We start from the raw sequence: 18,476 nt of genomic DNA on the forward strand, positions 1-18,476 counted from the left end.
GTAAATATACCCAATGACTTGGCCTCGACAGCCGTTGGTGTCAATGAATTCAACATTCACCACCCTCTGGCTAAAGTGATCCCTCCTCATCTGTTCCAAAAGGATGTCCTTCTGTTCTGAGACTGTGCCCTCTGGACCCAGACCTTCCCACTACAGGAAACATCCTCTCCATGTCTACTCTATCTGGGTCATTCCATATTCGTTATGTGTGAATGGGGAATGGGGAGAGGGAGAAGGCAGCAAGCTTCTGCCCCCTTCCTTTCCAGTCCTGATGGAGGGTCTCAGGAAAAAAACATTCCCCTCCACAGATGCTGCCTGACCTGTTGAGTTCCTCCACTTTTTGTGGGTGTTCCTCTGGATTTCCAGCAGTTGCAGATTCTCATGTTTATCTTTCCCTTTATTCCAATTTTCACTGGTCAGGTACCACCGTTTGTTACTTCTACCTACCACCTGCCCCAGATTCCGACAGCTTTCCCACAACCCGGCCTCCCTATCACCTGCATGCACCCATCACCTGGCGGCTCTTGCTACACCTCTTCCCCCGCCCCCTCTACCCCCTGTTTTCCCTCCAGTCCTGACGAAGGCCTTCAACCCAAAAGGCCGACTGTCCCGCTGGACACTGCCTGACCTGCCGAAGGCCTTCAGCGATCACTGTGCGCGCTGAGCCGGACTGCAGGCGTCTGCAGAATCCCTTGCGTCCCCCCCACCTGTTTACCTGTGCCCCGTCACTGGGACAGGAGTCACACGGGAATTGTGAAGGAGTGTCGCCTGGACCATCTGTGTCTGGCTGTCACTCGACAAGTCTGTTTGCACACCAATGCCCAGATATTTGAGAGGACTTTGCAAGGTTGAATGTGAGTGGTGCGATTAGCAAGTTTGCAGACGTGTGATACACTGAAGCCGGTGGTCTAAGCAAGACCATGGGGTATGGATCAGGTGGGAAAGTAGCAATACTGTGGGTCGAAGGGTCTGAACAACTGGAACGTTCTATGTCCTAAAGCGCTGGGATTAGTGTGTAAAGCTCTGGTCACCACACCACAGGAATGATGCAACGGAACTAGAGAGGGTGCAGAAAAGACTCGGAAAGAACTTGCCTAGACTGCAGGGGCCGAGTGACAATGAGAGATTGGACAGGCTGAGCCTTTCTCCCCGGGAGTGAAGGAGGCTGAGGAATGCCATGATAGATGCACGTATGTAAAGGTTTGAGAGACACAGATAAGGCACACAGCCATGGTAGGGGTGTCTATAACTAAATAATCAACACTAACAATAGCCTATTCGTAGAGCACTTTTCATACAAACGATGCAGTTCACAGTACTGTATCTTACAATGGGATAAACTGCAAACATGAAAATACAATAAATATGTATTAGTTGAAAGCAAGGTTAAATAAATAGGCTCTAAGCTAGATTTTAAAACCGTCCAGCTGAGTCTGCATCCTTTATAGCTTTAGGTTTTGAATTCCACAGTTCAGAAGCATAGTTAACAAAAAAAGCTGACCTACCAATTATCTTCTGAGGGAGATTGTTCAAATTTAATAGACCAGCGGAAGAAACATAGAAAACCTACAGCACAATACAGGCCCTTCGGCCCACAATGCTGTGCCAAACATGTACTCGCTTTAGAAATTACCTCGGGTTACCCATAGCCCTCTATCTTTCTAAGCTCCATGTACCTATCCAGGAGTCTCTTAAAAGACCCTATCGTATCCGCCTCCACCACCGCTGCCAGCAGCCCATTCCACGCACTCACCACTCTCCGCGTAAAGAACTTACCCCTGACATCTCCTCTGTACCTGCTTCCAAGCACCTTAAAACTATGCCCTCTCGTGCTAGCCATTTCAGCCCTGGGGGAAAAGCCTCTGACTATCCACACGATCAATGCCTCTCTTCTTATAAACCTCTATCAGGTCACCTCTCATCCTCCGTTGCTCCAAGGAAAAAAGGTCGAGTTCACTCAACCGATTTTCATAAGGCATGATCCCCAATCCAGACAACATCCTTGTAGATCTGCTCTGCACCCTTTCTATGGTTTTCACATCCTTCCTGTAGTGAGGTGACCAGAACTGAGCACAGTACTCCAAGTGGGGTCTGACCAGGGTCCTATATAGCTGCAACATTACCTCTTGGCTCTTAAACTCAATCCCACAGTTGATGAAGGAAAATGCACCATCTGCCTTCTTAAACACAGAGTCAACCTGCGCAGCAACTTTGAGTGTCCTATGGACTTGGACCCCAAGATCCCTCTGATCCTCCACACTGCCAGGAGTCGTACCATTAATACTATATTCTGCCATCATATTTGACCTACCAAAATGAATCACCTCACACTTATCTGAACTGAGCTCCATCTGCCACTTCTCAGCCCAGTTTTGCATCCTATCAATGTCCCGCTGTTACTTCTGACAGCCCTCCACACTATCCACAACACCCCCAACCTTTGTGTCATCAGCAAATTTACGAACATATCACTCCACTTCCTCATCCAGGTCATTTATAAAAATCACGAAGTAAAGGGATCCCAGAACAGATCCCTGAGGCACACCACTGGTTACTGGCCTCCATGCAGAATACGACCCGTCTACAACCACTCTTTGCCTTCTGTGGGCAAGCCAATTCTGGATCCACAGAGCAATATCCCCTTGGATCCCATGCTTCCTTACTTTCTCAATATGCCTGGCATGGAGTACCTTATCAAATGCCTTGCTGAAATCCATATACACTACATCTACAGCTCTTCCTCCATCAATGTGTTTAGTCACAGCCTCAAAAAATTCAATCAGGCTCATAAGGCATGACCTGCTTTTGACAAAGCCATGCTGACTATTCCTAATCATATTATGCCTCTCCCAATGTTCATAAATCCTGCCTCTCAGGATCTTCTCCATCAACTTACCAACCACTGAAGTAAGACTCATTGGTCTATAATTTCCTGGGCTTTCTCTACTCCCTTTCTTGAACAAGGAAACAACATCCATAACTCTCCAATCCTCCGGAACCTCTCCACTGATGATGCGAAGACCCAGGAGTTCAGGATTATGATTCTGTGATGCACTCTGGCAAATGTTTAATGTGAGAGAGGAGGTTTGAAGGGGAGTTGGTATCTGGAATGAGCTTCCAGAGGAGGTGGTGGAGGCAGGAGCAGTAATGACATTTGAGAGGGATCTGGACAAGTACCAGAATGAGCAAGGCTCAGAGGAATATGGAATTAATGCAGGCAAGCGACTTTCCTCCAATTACTTTTAAACTATGCTCCCTCGTATTAGCCATTTCTGCCCTGGGGAAAAAGTCTCTGACTGTCCATTCGATCAATGCCTCTTATCATCTTGTACACCTTTATCAAGTCACCTCTCATCCTCCATCACTCCAAAGAGATGAGGAACTGCTATGTACTTGTTCTTGCAGAAACGTGGCTCCAGGACAATATCCTTTACACCATCAATCTTCAGGACATGCTACTTAGGGACTAGTGCTGATATTATTGGTGACTTTGTGCACTGAATCGGAACTATATGTACAGTGTTGTAAAGCTTGGCCCTGGAGAAACGCTGTTTCGTTTAGCTGTGTACACGAGTATGGTTGGATGACAATTAAACTTGAACGAAGAGAAAAGCCTGGGCTCACTTATCCTATCCTCATAAGACATGCTCTCTAATCCTGCATGTTATGTAGATGGGCATGTGGGTCGTGTACAGACGATGGGCTGAAAGGCCTCCCTCCATGCTGTACAAGACAGACATCTCCCAGAGAGAGAACCACTCAAAAAGAGTCAAACAGAAAATGAGAGGGGGTCGAGGTGACACAAGGGTTAAATGAAGAGTCTCTCGGTTTCTCCACCAACCCCTGACATCGGGACCTTGAACCACGGTCATCCGATCTGTCAGAGGTTCCAGTGTATTCCGGGACTGGCCTTAGCTACACGGTGTGAGACTGCTTGGCTGAGTTATACCCAGTCCATGCAGGTCAGACACAGAGACAATGAGAATTACACCCAGTCCTGGTGCAGGTCAGACAGAGACAATGAGAATTACACCCAGTCCTGGTGCAGTCAGACAGAGACAATGAGAATTACACCCAATCCTGGTGCAGTCAGACACAGACAATGAGAATTACACCCAGTCCTGGTGCAGTCAGACAGAGACAATGAGAATTACACCCAATCCTGGTGCAGTCAGACAGAGACAATGAGAATTACACCCAGTCCTGGTGCAGGTCAGACACAGAGACAATGAGAATTACACCCAGTCCTGGTGCAGGTCAGACAGAGACAATGAGAATTACACCCAATCCTGGTGCAGTCAGACACAGACAATGAGAATTACACCCAGTCCTGGTGCAGTCAGACAGAGACAATGAGAATTACACCCAGTCCTGGTGCAAATCAGACAGAGACAATGAGAATTACACCCAGTCCTGGTGCAGTCAGACACAGACAATGAGATCACCCGGCTGGCCCCTGACTGGGACGTTAAGGGACCATGTTTCTACTGAGAACCCCCAGCAGCTCACACCCAGAGGGGACAACCGGCTCTAGGCTTTTCCCTCTGCTGGGTGGGTTAATGGGGTGGAGGTAGGCAGGGGGAGGGAGTCAGTTCGAGGAGTGAGGAAGGTAAGCTGAGGCGTCCAGAGAGATCTCCAAAGGACCACAACCTTGCCCGAAGGTTTGGAAATTTGTGTGCGTCAGTGACTCAGAGAGCTGGAGTCAGGGCTTTACGCTTTGTCTCTTGGTAGGGTCACCCATGTCAAACAGGTCAGAGGGTAAAGGCCAGACTAAGAGTGACCCACCGGTCCTCCAGGTTCGGGGGTTCAGCTCAGGGCTAACAACCCTGGAAGCAGCAGTGAAGAATCCTTCTACATCTGTGTGGCCAAGGACAGATGGAGACGGAGGACCTTCAACGCTGCCCCAGACGCCAGCGGTATCGCGGGCGGTAATAGGTTCCAGAAGGAAGGTGGAAAGGAGGGTCCCGGGGGAAAGCTAGGGGAAAACAAGGGAGCAAGGAGACTCTCTGAGAATGAAAGGGGGAGGAGGGTCACAGGGATCGAAGGGAACCGCGGCAGTGAAGGGAGGGAAGAGGTGGGTCCCAGAGAGTGAGGGAGATGGTGAGGGGTTCAGGAAAGTCGCAGGGAGTGAGAAGAAGCAAACGAGGCAAGGAGGAGTGGTTCATGTCTGCATAACGAGCCTGTGTGGCATCAGTTAACTCCTCCACATGGCTAAGCTCATGGAAACAAAGAGATTAAAGACGAGCAACACACACACAAATCGCTGGAGGAACTCAACGGGCCGGGCAGCATCTATGGAAAAGAGTTCAGACGGCGCTTTGGCCTGAGACCCTAGGACAGGAAGGGAGAAAAAAAAGCTGAGGAATAGATTTAAAAGGTGGGAGGAGGGGAGAAATTAAAGATGAGCTTCATTTACATCTGTCAAAACATACAGTGATCGTTCCTGTCAACGGCCAACACAGTCCGAGGAGGTGCAAGGGTCACCAAGCTTCCGGCGCCAACGTAGCACGCCACAATGCTCTAACCGTAACGCACACGTCTTCAGAAAACGGGAGGGTACCGAGGCACCGCTCCGGATGAAATCCACGCAGTCACGGGGAGAACGCACAGGCAGTGGTGGGAATTGAACCCTGATCTCCCCCAGCCGCTTCAAAGCGATGCATAAACCGCCACACTATCTCGCCGCCCCCGCAGCAGGAGGAGGAGGAGGAGGAGGAGGAGGAGGAATTGATAAAGAGTAAAGGAGCAGGGAAAAGGATGCCTCCTACCACGGCTGCTTGTGGCAGCGGGACTTGCTGAAAACTAATCCTCAGGGAATTCATGCAGCCATGATAAAGAAACACAATCAAAGAAAACAGCATCACAACCAAAACCCAGATACTGAGCCACATTGTTTCCCCCAGGTCACAAGATTAAAAATACTTCACATCACTTAACCCCGGGGCAAAACACTTGGGCCAAAGTATTCAAATAAACTTTCATCTTAAAAAGCAGAACAAGGCACAAAAGACACCACTTAAAGGGGCAGGCCATGTGCACAAAATCTACAGGAGTTGCTGCGGCTGGATCCCGGAAAATCCTATAAAAAAGTAGTGGATACGGACCAGTCCATCACAGGTAAAGCCCTCCCCACCACTGAGCACATCTACACGAAACGCAACATCCATCATCAGGGACCCCCACCACCCAGGACATGCTCTCTTCTCGCTGCTGCCATCAGAAAGAAGGTACAGGAGCCTCAGGACTCACAACACCAGGTTCAGGAACAGTTACTGCTCTCCCCTCAACCATCAGGCTCCTGAACCAGTGGGGATAACTTTACTCACCCCAATACTGAACTATTCCCACAATCAATGGACTGACTTTCACGGATTCTTCATCTCATTTTCTTAATATTTATTGTTATTATTAGTTTTGAACTTGCACAGTTTCCTGTCTCTTGCACACTGGTTGTGTGTTCGACCTAGTTGGGTGCGATCTTTCATTGATTCAATTGTGTTTCTCGGGTTTACTGTGAATGCCCGTAAGAAAACGAACCTCAGGGTTGTATATGGTGACGTACATGCACTTTGACAGCATATTTATTTTGAACTTTGGATACAATGCTCTCCATGTCATCACTCTAAAGGAGCAGGAAGCAGAATTTAAAAAAAAAGTTCTATCACATGACATGATGCTTATAAAACCATAAGACATAGGAGCAGAATTAGGCCATTTGGCCCATCGAGTCTGCTCCGCCATTCAATCACGGCTGATCCTTTTTTATTCCCCTCCTCAGCCCCAGTCCCTGGTCTTCTCCCCGTAACCTCTGATGCCTTGTCCAATCAAGAACCTATCAATCTCTGCCTTAAATGCACCCAATGACCTGACCTCCACAGCAGCCTGTGGCAACAAATTCCACAAATTCACCACCCTTTGGCTAAAGAAATTTCTCCACATCTGTTTTAAATGGACGGCCCTCTATCCTGATGCTGTGCCCTCTTGTCCTAGACTCCCCCACCAAGGAAATATCCTTTCCACATCTGCCATGTCCAGGCCTTTCAACATTCGAAAGGTTTCAATGAGATCCTGCTCATCCTTCTAACTTCCAGCGAGTAGAGACGCAGAGCTATCAAACGTTCCTCATATGATAACCCTTTCATTCCTGGAATCATCCTTGTGAACCTCCTCTGGACCCTCTCCAATGCCAGCACATTTTTTCTTAGATGAGGAGCCTAGAACTGTTCAGAATACTCGAGGTGAGGCCTCACCAGTGCCTTATAGAGCCTCAGCATCACATCCTTGCTCTTGTATTCTAGACATCTTGAAATGAATGCTAACATTGCATTTGCCTTCCTCACCACTGCCTCTACCTGCAATTTAACCTTTATGGTGTTTTGCACAAAGTCCCTTTGCATCTCAGATTTTTGGATTTTCTCCCCATTAAGAAAATAGTCTGCACATTTATTTCTTATAGCAAAGTGCATGACCATGTATTTTCCAACACACATTTCATTTGCCACTTTCTTGCCCATTCTCCTCTCCTAATCTGTCTAGGTCCTCTGGCAGCTTACCTGTTTCCTCAACATTACTTGCCCATCCACCAATCTTTGTATTATCTGCAAATATGGCAACAAAGCCATCTATTCCATCATCTAAACCATAGATGTACAGCATAAAAAGTGGTCCTAACACCACCCCTGTGAAATACCACTAGTCACTGGCAGCCAACCAGAAAAGGATCCCTTTATTCCCACTTGCTGCCTCCTACCAATCAGTCAATGCTCTAACCAGGTTAGTTACTTTCCTGTAATACCATGGGCTCTTATCTTGGTAAGCATCCTCATGTGTGGCACCTTGTCAAAGGCCTTCTGAAAGTCCATATATACAACATCCACCGCATCCCCTTTATCTATCCTACTTGTAATCTCCTCAAAGAATTCCAGCAGGTTTGTCATGCAGGATTTTCCCTGAAGGAAACCATGCTGAATTTGTCCTATCTTGTCCTGTGTCACCAAGTACTCCATCACCTCATCCTTAACAATTGACTCTAACATCTTCCCAACCACTGAGGTCAGGCTAACTGGTCTATAGTTTCCTTTCTGCTGCCTTCCTCCTTTCTTAAAGAGTGGAGTGACTTTGCAATTTTCCAGTCCTCTGGCACCATGCCAGAGCCCAATCATTTTTGAAAGATCGTCACTAATGCCTCCACAATCTTTAATGCTACCTCTTCCAGAACCCTAGGGCACAGTTCCTCTGGTGCGGATGATCATCTGGTTTATATAGTTTGAGGAGGGGATGATGTGTAATTGAGGAAGGAACAGGAAGATGGGAAACACGTTACCGCTCGTCTATATGTGCGGCATGCCGATGTCCAGTCAATAGTACCCGAGTGCAGTCAGCATCTAGACCACACCTAGAGTCATAGAACACTGCAGCACAGAAACAGGCCATTCAGTCCATCTAGTTGGTGCCAAACTATTATCTGCCTTCACCCTGATCACAGTCCTCCACCCCTTTTCCATCCATGTACCTATCCAAATTTCCCTTAAATGTTGAAATTGAACCCACATCCACTACTTCTGCTGGTAGATTCCCAACTCCTGTACTCAATACTCTGATTTATGAAGGCCAATATGCCAAAAGCTCTCTTTACAGCCCTACCCACCTGTGACACCACTTTCAAGGAATTATGGATCTGTATTCCCAGATCCCTGCGGAATGTTCCTTCACAAGAGATTTCGTTTACCACCAAAGACTCCAGCAAATTCCTACAGATGTAGAGGATTCTGACTGGTTGGATGACGGTCTGGTGTGGGGTGGGGCATTGCACAGTCTCAGCTGAAACCATTAACGGCGTTGGCGTTGAGGACATCTTCAATAGGCAATGCCTCAAGAAGGCAGTGTCCATCATGAAGGACCCTCACCATCGAGCTCACGCCCACCCCTCATCGTACAGGAGCCTGAAGTCACACACTTAACCTGTTATGGGAACTTCCTCCCTCCTCCCATCAGATTTCACAGTCCATGAACACTTGCCCTTTGCACTATTAATTTACTAATTGTAGCTTACAGTATTTATGTCTTGTACTGTACTGCTGTGGGACATAACTCTAAGTATTTCTTACAGTTGTGAAAAGCCGGAATAAGAAGAGAGCTGATATCATCAATCAGGAACTATCAGCTGGAGGTTTTGGGACGTGTTTGAGCTTCTCTTTCCTCAGTACATCTTGCAGTGACGTGAAAAACTGATGGGAGAAAAAGTCATGGTTGACAGTGCACAGCATTCATAAGTTACATCAAGCAATGGACAGGCAAAACTTTTGTACAGTTTATTCGAACTTCTCGGGTTAAAGACCGTGATCGCCCATGTCATACGATACGGCACATAATGATGATGACTGTACTGCTGTCACAAACAATAAATTTCATGATTATTACATGTCAGTGATTCAAACCCTCTGACACAAGACACAGGAGCTGAATTAGGCCGTTCGGCCCGTCGCCCACTCAGCTGTTCCTTGATAGATTTATTAGCCCTCTCAACACCATCCCTGTAACGTTTGACACCCTGACTAATCAAGAACCTATCAACCTCTGCTTTAAATATACCCAACGACTTGGCCCCACAGCCGTCCGTGGCAATGGATTCCTCAGATTCACCACGTGCTGGCTAAAGAAATTCTTCCTCATCTCTGTTCTAAAGGGACGTCCTTCTATTCGGAGGCTGTGCTCTCTGGTCCTAGACTCCTCCACGATAGGAAACACCCTCTCCTCATCCACTCTATCTAGGCTAGGAATTCCATAAGACCACAAGTCAAAGGAGCAGAAGTCGGCCATTCGGCCCATCGAGTCTGCTCCGCCATTTTATCATGAGCTGATTCATTCTCCCATTTAGTCCCAACTTTTTTTACGCCATGGATCCTTACCATTAACCGAGGGGTCTATGAACCCCAGATTGGGACTTTCAATGTACCATAGGGTTCAATGAGAACCCCTCCATTCTGCTAAACTCCAGCAGTTACAGACCTAGAGCCATCTGGCACTCCTCATACGTTCAAAGTTCTGCAGTCATTATCAAAGTATGAATATCATATACAACCTTATAGAAAGCCACAGATAAACAATAGAATCCACAAAAACACACACGCACAGCAAAGACTGTCAAAATATTCAATGAAAAACAAATCATGCAAACCACAAGAAAAACAAACATCCAAAGAACATGAACCACAAACACCCTGAAAATTAGTCCACAGCCACGTAGCCAATTCAGTGCTGCAGCCGGACCAGGAGCCTGACGACTACAGGCCGCAGACTGGGAGTCAGTTCAGCGCTGAGGCGAGTGAAACCAGACCAGGAGCCCGCCGACTACAGGCCGCAGACTGGGAGTCAGTTCAGCACTGAGGCGAGTGAAAGCTTCACGGATCAGTAAGCTGAACTGACTCAGACCCTTTCGTTCCACAGTCCAGCACCTGCATTCCCGGTCGGTCGGTCAGACGGGGGTGAAGCTGGGGAAAGAGCTTACCTGTCCTTGCCGTGTTGGGTAGGAGATTCTGTGGACTCGGTGCTGGGAGAACAGAGGTGCCGGCCCTGCTGAGGTCGATGGGCGGCGCCTGCGGGGCACCAGGGTGCTGGAGTGGCGAGTGCTGTCCTGCCTTCTGCTGGTGCGACGGACTGGGCGGAATGCCGTTCTCCGAAAGGAACTCTTCCAGATCCATGTACTCCAGCTGGAAGGTGTCGCCGTCGTAGGGCAGCGTCTTGTCCCACAGCGTGGGTCCCAGGAAGGCAGACTGTGTGACGGTGCTGCTCGCTGCTTCATCTTCCAACTGTTTCTCCTTCTCCTCCTTACTGAAACCTAGAGGACACAACATCCAACCTTAGTTACAGCACATCATAAAAAATAAATAACACCCTGTGCAAGTAATCACCGACGGCCCCCACCCCGGTCCCTGGCGAAAGACCTCCCTCCTCCCCTCGTAATCCCAGTCGATTGGCGCTGGACCCCTCTCCCACCCTGGTCAATGGCACCAGACCTCCTCCCTCGTCCCAGTCACCAGCACCAGACCCCCTCCCCTCCCCTATCCCAGTCGCCTGGCACTCCACCCTTCCACTCCCCCTGCCCGAGTCACTGATGCCAGACCTCCCCCACCCCGGTCATCAGTACAGGGCACCCCCCACTGTGCTGTTCGCAGCTCCGCTTCCTGCCCCATCGCCGGCTGGCACCCCCAAACCTATCCCAGTCACTGGCAGGAGCTGTGGCATTTCACAGGGTGACTGTCCCACACTGCACTGGCGATCGGCGGTGAGACAGATAAAGATTGGCTTCATCCTTCACTCGTTCCTCCAAACATACAGCGAAGCGCATCGTTTGCGTCGACGACCAACGCAGTCCGAGGATGCGCTGGGGGGGCAGCCCGCAAGTGGCACCAGGTTTCCGGCACCAGCATTACATGCCCACAGCTCACCGACCCGTTCGTCTTTGGCATGTGGGAGGAAACCAGGGCACCCAGAGGAAACCCACATGGTCACGGGGAGACTCCTTACAAACAGCGGTGGATACTGAATGCGCTGGAAAGCGTTATGATAGCTGTGATGCAGTGCCGCCGAGACATACAGACAGCAACAGGCCCCTCAGCCCATTTCAGCAATGCCAGTCGAGTTGGAATTGGTTTATATTATCACAGGTACGGAGATACAGTGAAAAGCTTGTCTTAGGCACTGTTCATACCGATCAGATCATTGCACAGTGCAGGGACCCCCCCTTGGTACACTCGATTCCTCGGAATTGGTCTGTAGCCTGGTTTTTCATAACGTGAAGCTGTGTAATCTCTTGTATTTGATGATCAGAGGCATTGATCATGTGGATAGTCAAGAGGCTTTTTCCCAGGGCTGGAATGGCTAACACGAGAGGACACAGGTTTAAGGTGCTTGGAAGCAGGTTCAGAGGAGATGTTGGTTAAGTTTTTTTCCTCAGAGAGTGGTGAGTGCATGGGATGGGCTGCCGGCAACAGTGGTGGAGGCGGATATGATAGGGTCTTTTAACAGACTCCTGGATAGGTACATGGAGCTTAGAAAAATAGAGGGCTACGGGTAACCCTCTGTAATTTCTAAGGTAGGGACATGTTCAGCACAGCTTTGTGGACTGAAGGGCCTGTATTGTGCTGTAGGTTTTCTATGTTTCTATGTGCAAACTGAGAGAAAATAACTGTTCTGTTTACTTGTCTACACTTTACCTCCCACATAATTTCCAGGAGAATGAACTTTATTGTGCATCTCAGATTTTTGGGTTGTGATTTCTGAATTCTGCAAGGGTAAATTTCCATAACGTGAATGGTTGCAACACAGGGATCATGTGTAGATAAATTATTAGAGGCAGAGATAGGGGAGATAGATTTATTCTCCCAGGGCGGAAACTTCGAATATTAGAATAAAGCGAGAAGGGGAAAGTTTAAAAGAGAATTACAAGGCATTAAAATTTATTTATTTATTTATTTATTTTTACAGAGAGCGATAGGTGTCTGGAACAGGTCAGTAAGGGAAGTGGTGAAAACTACATTTAAGAGACATTCAGATATGAATATCAAAGGCTGGGAACAGAGAGAAAAGGTCCATATTCAGACAGATGCGATTCATTCAGATCTACAGCATGGTTCGCACAGATCCGATGGGCCAAAGAGCCTGTCCCTGTGTCTATTCTATTGATCGAGATGACAAGGCGCACCCCAAGCTCCCTCCCTTACAAAGCCAAGGTGACCACCTCAAACAAGCTTTCCCCTGAGCTCAGATTAATCTAAGCTCCTCCACTGACCAGGACTACCTCATATGCTGTCTGGGTAGCCTCCAACCTGAGACATGGACATCAGTTTCTCTTAACTTCAGAGAATTTCTCCCCCTCTCTCTTTTTCCATTCCCCATTCTGGTTTCCCTCTCTCACCTCCTTCCCTTTCACCCATAGTCCATTGTCCTCTCCTATCAGATTCCTTCTTCAGCCCTCTACCTCAAATGCACCCAATAGTAGGGATGGACTGGACTACATCCATCTCTCTCACAACCTTATACCAAGCTATCTGAGGACTAACAGTTCATAAGGGTAAATGCATAGCAGAGAATAGCTTTGGGCATCAAGAACACATATCACATGGCGACAAATAAAACTTTAAGGTGACAAGTCCCATACTAAAGTCAAGTATTAGATCTAATAATATCACAGGCGAGAGCCCATTATTACCACACAATACCACAGTGGGACAGTCCCGTATCAGGATCACACTAGACCACAATGTATCAGTTTCATTTCAGGAATAGTACCTGCAACGTTAGCAGTCAACTATCCCGTAACAGAATCATACTGTAAAGGTGGCATGTCCTAATCAGTATCACCATCTCACAGAGAGACCGTCCCATAGTCAAGATAAAACAGTATCACTTCATGGCAACCCCGTATTAGGAAACTTGTGCTATTTATACAAAAGTATATTCACAGTGAAATATTACACAATAATTCAGTAATCAAGGCTTCATTAACTATTTACAGTTTCAAATTAAAATATTATCATTAAGTGCCGTATGATGTGGATAATCATGGTCTTTTAACCATGATTGTTCTTGGCAAAGTTTTCTTCAGAAGTGGTTTGCCATTGCCTTCTTCTGGGCAGTGTCTTCACAAGACGGGTGCAACTCTGGAAGACGGGCAGGCACTCAGTTCAGGTAGGACCTTTGACTGCCCGGCACCTGGGCCCACAAATGGCCAAAATAACCAGACCCAGCCAACCAGAAGACCCTCCAAGGTTTTCTACCCCTCCCCTCCATACTGGGTGACCGTAGGTCAGGAGGGCAGGGGCTGAACTTGAGAAGCAGCCCTTTCAGATCTTCAGACAGATGTGGTACACTGACTCCTCCCTGGACACAGAAAGGGCAGGTGGCTGGGCAGTCAGAAATCTGTTGCATGGCACTATCCTACCCAGCATGGCACTACCCCATCCAGCATGGCGCTACCCCATCCAACACCTCCCCCAATGTACAGGGGAAGGATCCCTTAATACAGACACCTCCACTGGGAGATGTCTGTCAGAAACACAGTGCCATGTGGATATCACATTGGCCCCCACATTACAGACTGATAAATCTATATCACCAAGTGACGAGACAGATAAATATTAGCTTTATTTGTCACACATACATCAAAACATAGTGAAATGCGTCACTTGCGTCACCAACAGTCTGAGGCAATCCGCAAGAATCACCAGGCTTCGTGCGCCAACATAGCGTGCCAATAACTTACGAACCCCAACCTGTACACCTTTGCAACGCGGGAGATAATCAGAGCACCCGAAGGAAACCCACACGGTGATGGGGAGAACGTACAAACTCCTTACAGGTAACAGCCAGAGGAAACCCACACAGTGATGGGGAGAACGTACAAACTCCTTACAGATAACAGCAGGATTTGAACCCCGACTGCTGATTGCTAGCATTGTAAAGTGTTGCATTAACCGCTACGCGACCTCGCTGTCCTTTATCGGAAATGCACGTCACTCAACGAGACAGACCCGGATCAGGAACACGCATCGCACAGCTAGACAGTTAGGGTCATACAGAAGTACAGCACAGAAAATGGCCCTTCAGCCCATCTAGTCCATGCTGAACCATTTAAACTGTCTACTCCCATTGACCTGCACTGGGTCCATAGCCCTCCATATCACAACCATTCACGTACCTATCCAAACTTCTCTTAAACATTGAAATTGAGCTTCCACCACTCTGAGTGAAGAGGGTTCCCCTCATGGTCCCTTTAAACGTTTCACCTTTCATCCTTAACCCATGACCTCTAGAGGTAGTCGACACACTGACTACACTATAGTCTACACTGGAGGCTGTGGTAGAACAAAGGACCCTACAAAAAATCCTGGCAATTCTGGACAATGTCTCTCACCTTCTGCATGCCACCTTGGCTGAAGAGAGGAGCACGTTTAGTAACAGACTAAGACAACTACGCTGCTCCAAAGAGCGATATGAGGTCATTCATACCTTTGGCCATTGGGCTTTTTAAATGAGTAAACCTTTAATGATGACCCCTTCCTGTTAGACTGTTTGAGGTAACTTATTTCTTCTCTTTCTTACTTCTCTTCTACTATTTGTATATCTGTGCACTTGTAATGCTACTGTGACACTGTAATTTTCTTTGAGATCAGTAAAGTGTCTATCTATCTAGTCGCACCCAACCTCAGTGGAAAAATCCTGCTTGTATTAACCCTATCAATACCCCTCATAATTTTGTATACCTCTATCAAATTTCCCCTCAATATTCTACGCTCCAAGGAATAAAGTCCTAACCAATTCAACCTTTCCTTCTAACTCAATTCCACCAGACCAGGCAAAATCCTTTAAATTTTCTCTGTCCATTCAACCTCATTTAATTATTTCCTGTAGGTAGGTGACCAAAACTGCACACAATACTCCAAATTAGGCCTCACCAATGTCTGATACAACTTCAACATAACACCCCATCTCCTGTACCCAATACATTGGTTTATAAAGGTCAACGTGCCAAAAGCTTCCTTTACAACCCTATCTACCTGTGGTGCTGCTTTCAATGAGTTATGGGCCTGTAATCCCAGACTCCTCAGTGCCCTACCGTTCACCGTGCAAGACCTACTATCGTCAGTCTACCGAAGTGCAGAACCTCACATTTGCCTGCGGTAAGTTGTATCGGAAACACAGATTGCACAATGTTGGAATCGCACTGTTTACAGTGTGACTGTATAAAGGTGACATGTCTGTCCTAGCGACAGACAGTTTCACAGATTCCCCCATTGGGATTGTCCAGAATTAGAATCACACACTATCACTGTCTTATACAATAAACTGAGCCCAGCGTTACTAGCACTCTGATTTATATTAAAGTCCATGTCACTATTAGGACAGGACAATGTTCAACAATGACTACTACGTACAAATTCTCACAGTAAAACAGTCCATTTTAAAAAGCACACACAGTATCATTGTATGCAGTGTTGGTGACTTACCTACAGGAAAGTTATCAATAAACATAGAAACATAGCAAACCCACAGCACAATGCAGGTCCTTCGACCTACAGAGTTGTGCCAAACATGTCCCTACCTTAGAAATTACTAGGCTTACCTATAGCCCTCTAGTTTTCTAAGCTCCATGTACCTATCCAAAAGTCTCTTAAAAGATCCTATCGTATCCACCTCCCCCACCGTTGCCGGCAGCCCATTCCACACTCACCACTCTCTGAGTAAAAAACTAACCCCTGACATCTCCTCTGTACCTACTCCCCAGCACCTTAAACCTGTGTCCTCTTGTGGCAACCATTTCAGCCCTGGGAAAAAGCCTCTGACTATCCACACGATCAATGCCTCTCATCATCTTATACACCTCTATCAGGTCATCTCTCATCCTCCGTTGCTCCAAGGAGAGAAGGCTGAGTTCACTCAACCTATTCTCATAAGGCAGGCTCCCCAATCCAGGCAACATCCTGGTAAATCTCTTCTGCACCCTTTCTATGGCTTCCACATCCTTCCTGTAGTGAGGTGACCAGAACTGAGCACAGTACTCCAAGTGGGGTCTGACCAGGGTTCTCTATAGCTGCAACATCACCTCTCAGCTCCTAAATTCAATTCCACGATTGAGGAAGGCCAATACACCATACGCCTTCTTAACCATAGATTGAAAGAGTGGAGAGAACATTTCAAAGTAAATTTATTATCAAAGTATATATATACATATACATACATACTTGTCACCATATACAACCCTGAGATGTATTTTCTTGCGGGCATACACAATAAATCCATAGAATAATAACCACAGTAGAATCAATGAAAGACCGCGCCAACAGGATGGACAACCAATGTGCAAAAGATAACAAACTGCAAATACAAAAAGAAAAATAAAATAAATATTGAGAACAAGAGATGAAAAGTCCTTGAAAATGAGTCTCTAGATTGTGGGAACAGTTCAGCGATGGGGCGAGTGAAGTTATCTATCTGGTTCAAGAGCCTGACGGTTGAGGGGTGATAACTGTTCCTGAACCTGGTGGTGTGGGACCTGATGGTTGAGGGGTGATAACTGTTCCTGAACCTGGTGGTGTGGGACCTGATGGTTGAGGGGTGATGACTGTTCCTGAACCTGGTGGTGTGGGACCTGATGGTTGAGGGGTGATAACTGTTCCTGAACCTGGTGGTGTGGGACCTGATGGTTGAGGGGTGATAACTGTTCCTGAACCTGGTGGTGTGGGACCTGATGGTTGAGGGATGATAACTGTTCCTGAACCTGGTGGTGTGGGACCTGATGGTTGAGGGGTGATAACTGTTCCTGAACCTGGTGGTGTGGGACCTGATGGTTGAGGGGTGATAACTGTTCCTGAACCTGGTGGTGTGGGACCTGATGGTTGAGGAGTGATAACTGTTCCTGAACCTGGTGGTGTGGGACCTGATGGTTGAGGGTAATAACTGTTCCTGAACCTGGTGGTGTGGGACCTGATGGTTGAGGGGTGATAACTGTTCCTGAACCTGGTGGTGTGGGACCTGATGGTTGAGGGGTGATAACTGTTCCTGAACCTGGTGGTGTGGGACCTGATGGTTGAGGGGTGATAACTGTTCCTGAACCTAGTGGTGTGGGACCTGATGGTTGAGGGGTGATAACTGTTCCTGAACCTGGTGGTGTGGGACCTGATGGTTGAGGGGTGATAACTGTTCCTGAACCTGGTGGTGTGGGACCTGATGGTTGAGGGGTGATAACTGTTCCTGAACCTGGTGGTGCAAGTCCTGGGGCTCCTGTACCTCCTTTTGATGGCAGCAGCGAGAAGAGAGTCTGACCTGGGTGGCGGGGTCTCTGACGATGGATGCTGCTTTCCCGTGACAGTGTTCCTTGTAAGTATGCCCAGTGGTGGGGAGGGCTTTATCCATGATGGACTGGGCCACTTCAGACTAATTCTGTCAGATTTTCCGTTCAGGGCATTGGTGTTTCCATATCATTTTTGATGCAGCCAGTTAATATAATCTCCACCACACATCTATAGATGAATATCAAAGTTTTAGATGTCATACCAAATCTTTGCAAACTTCTAAGGAAGTAAGGTGCTGCTATGCTTTCTCCGCAACTGTACTTGTGTGCTGGGCCCAGGACAGATGCTCTGAACTGATAACCTCGAGGAATTTGAAGTTGTTGACCCTCTCCAGCTCTGATTCTCTAGTGAGGACTGGCTCATGGACCTCTGGTTTCCTCCTCCTGAAGTCAATAATCATCTCCTTGGTCTTGCTGATATTGAGTGAGAGGTTGATGTGGCACCACTCAGCCAGATGTTCAATCTCCCTCCTGTATGCTGATTCGTCACCACCTTTGATTCAGCCTGTGACAGTGGGGTCATCAACAAACTTGAATATAGCACTGGAGCTGTGCTTAGTCATGCAGTCATAAGTGTAAAGTGAATACAGCAGGGGGCTAAGCACACGTCCCTGTGGTGCACCTG

General features: G+C 47.5%; 1 protein-coding gene across 2 annotated transcripts in view; it reads right to left on the minus strand.

Annotated features, from left to right (window-relative positions):
- Positions 1-18,476, minus strand: part of hlfa (HLF transcription factor, PAR bZIP family member a) — a 57,773-nt gene that overhangs the window by 29,564 nt on the left and 9,733 nt on the right. For both annotated transcript variants that reach the window (XM_063030682.1, XM_063030680.1), the window contains exon 2: positions 10,508-10,837. In XM_063030682.1, the coding sequence (XP_062886752.1) occupies positions 10,508-10,837 (330 nt within the window). The remainder of the gene's footprint in view (positions 1-10,507; positions 10,838-18,476) is intronic.

This window comes from Mobula hypostoma, chromosome 22 (genome assembly GCF_963921235.1).
Source record: "Mobula hypostoma chromosome 22, sMobHyp1.1, whole genome shotgun sequence".
NCBI lineage: Eukaryota > Metazoa > Chordata > Chondrichthyes > Myliobatiformes > Myliobatidae > Mobula > Mobula hypostoma.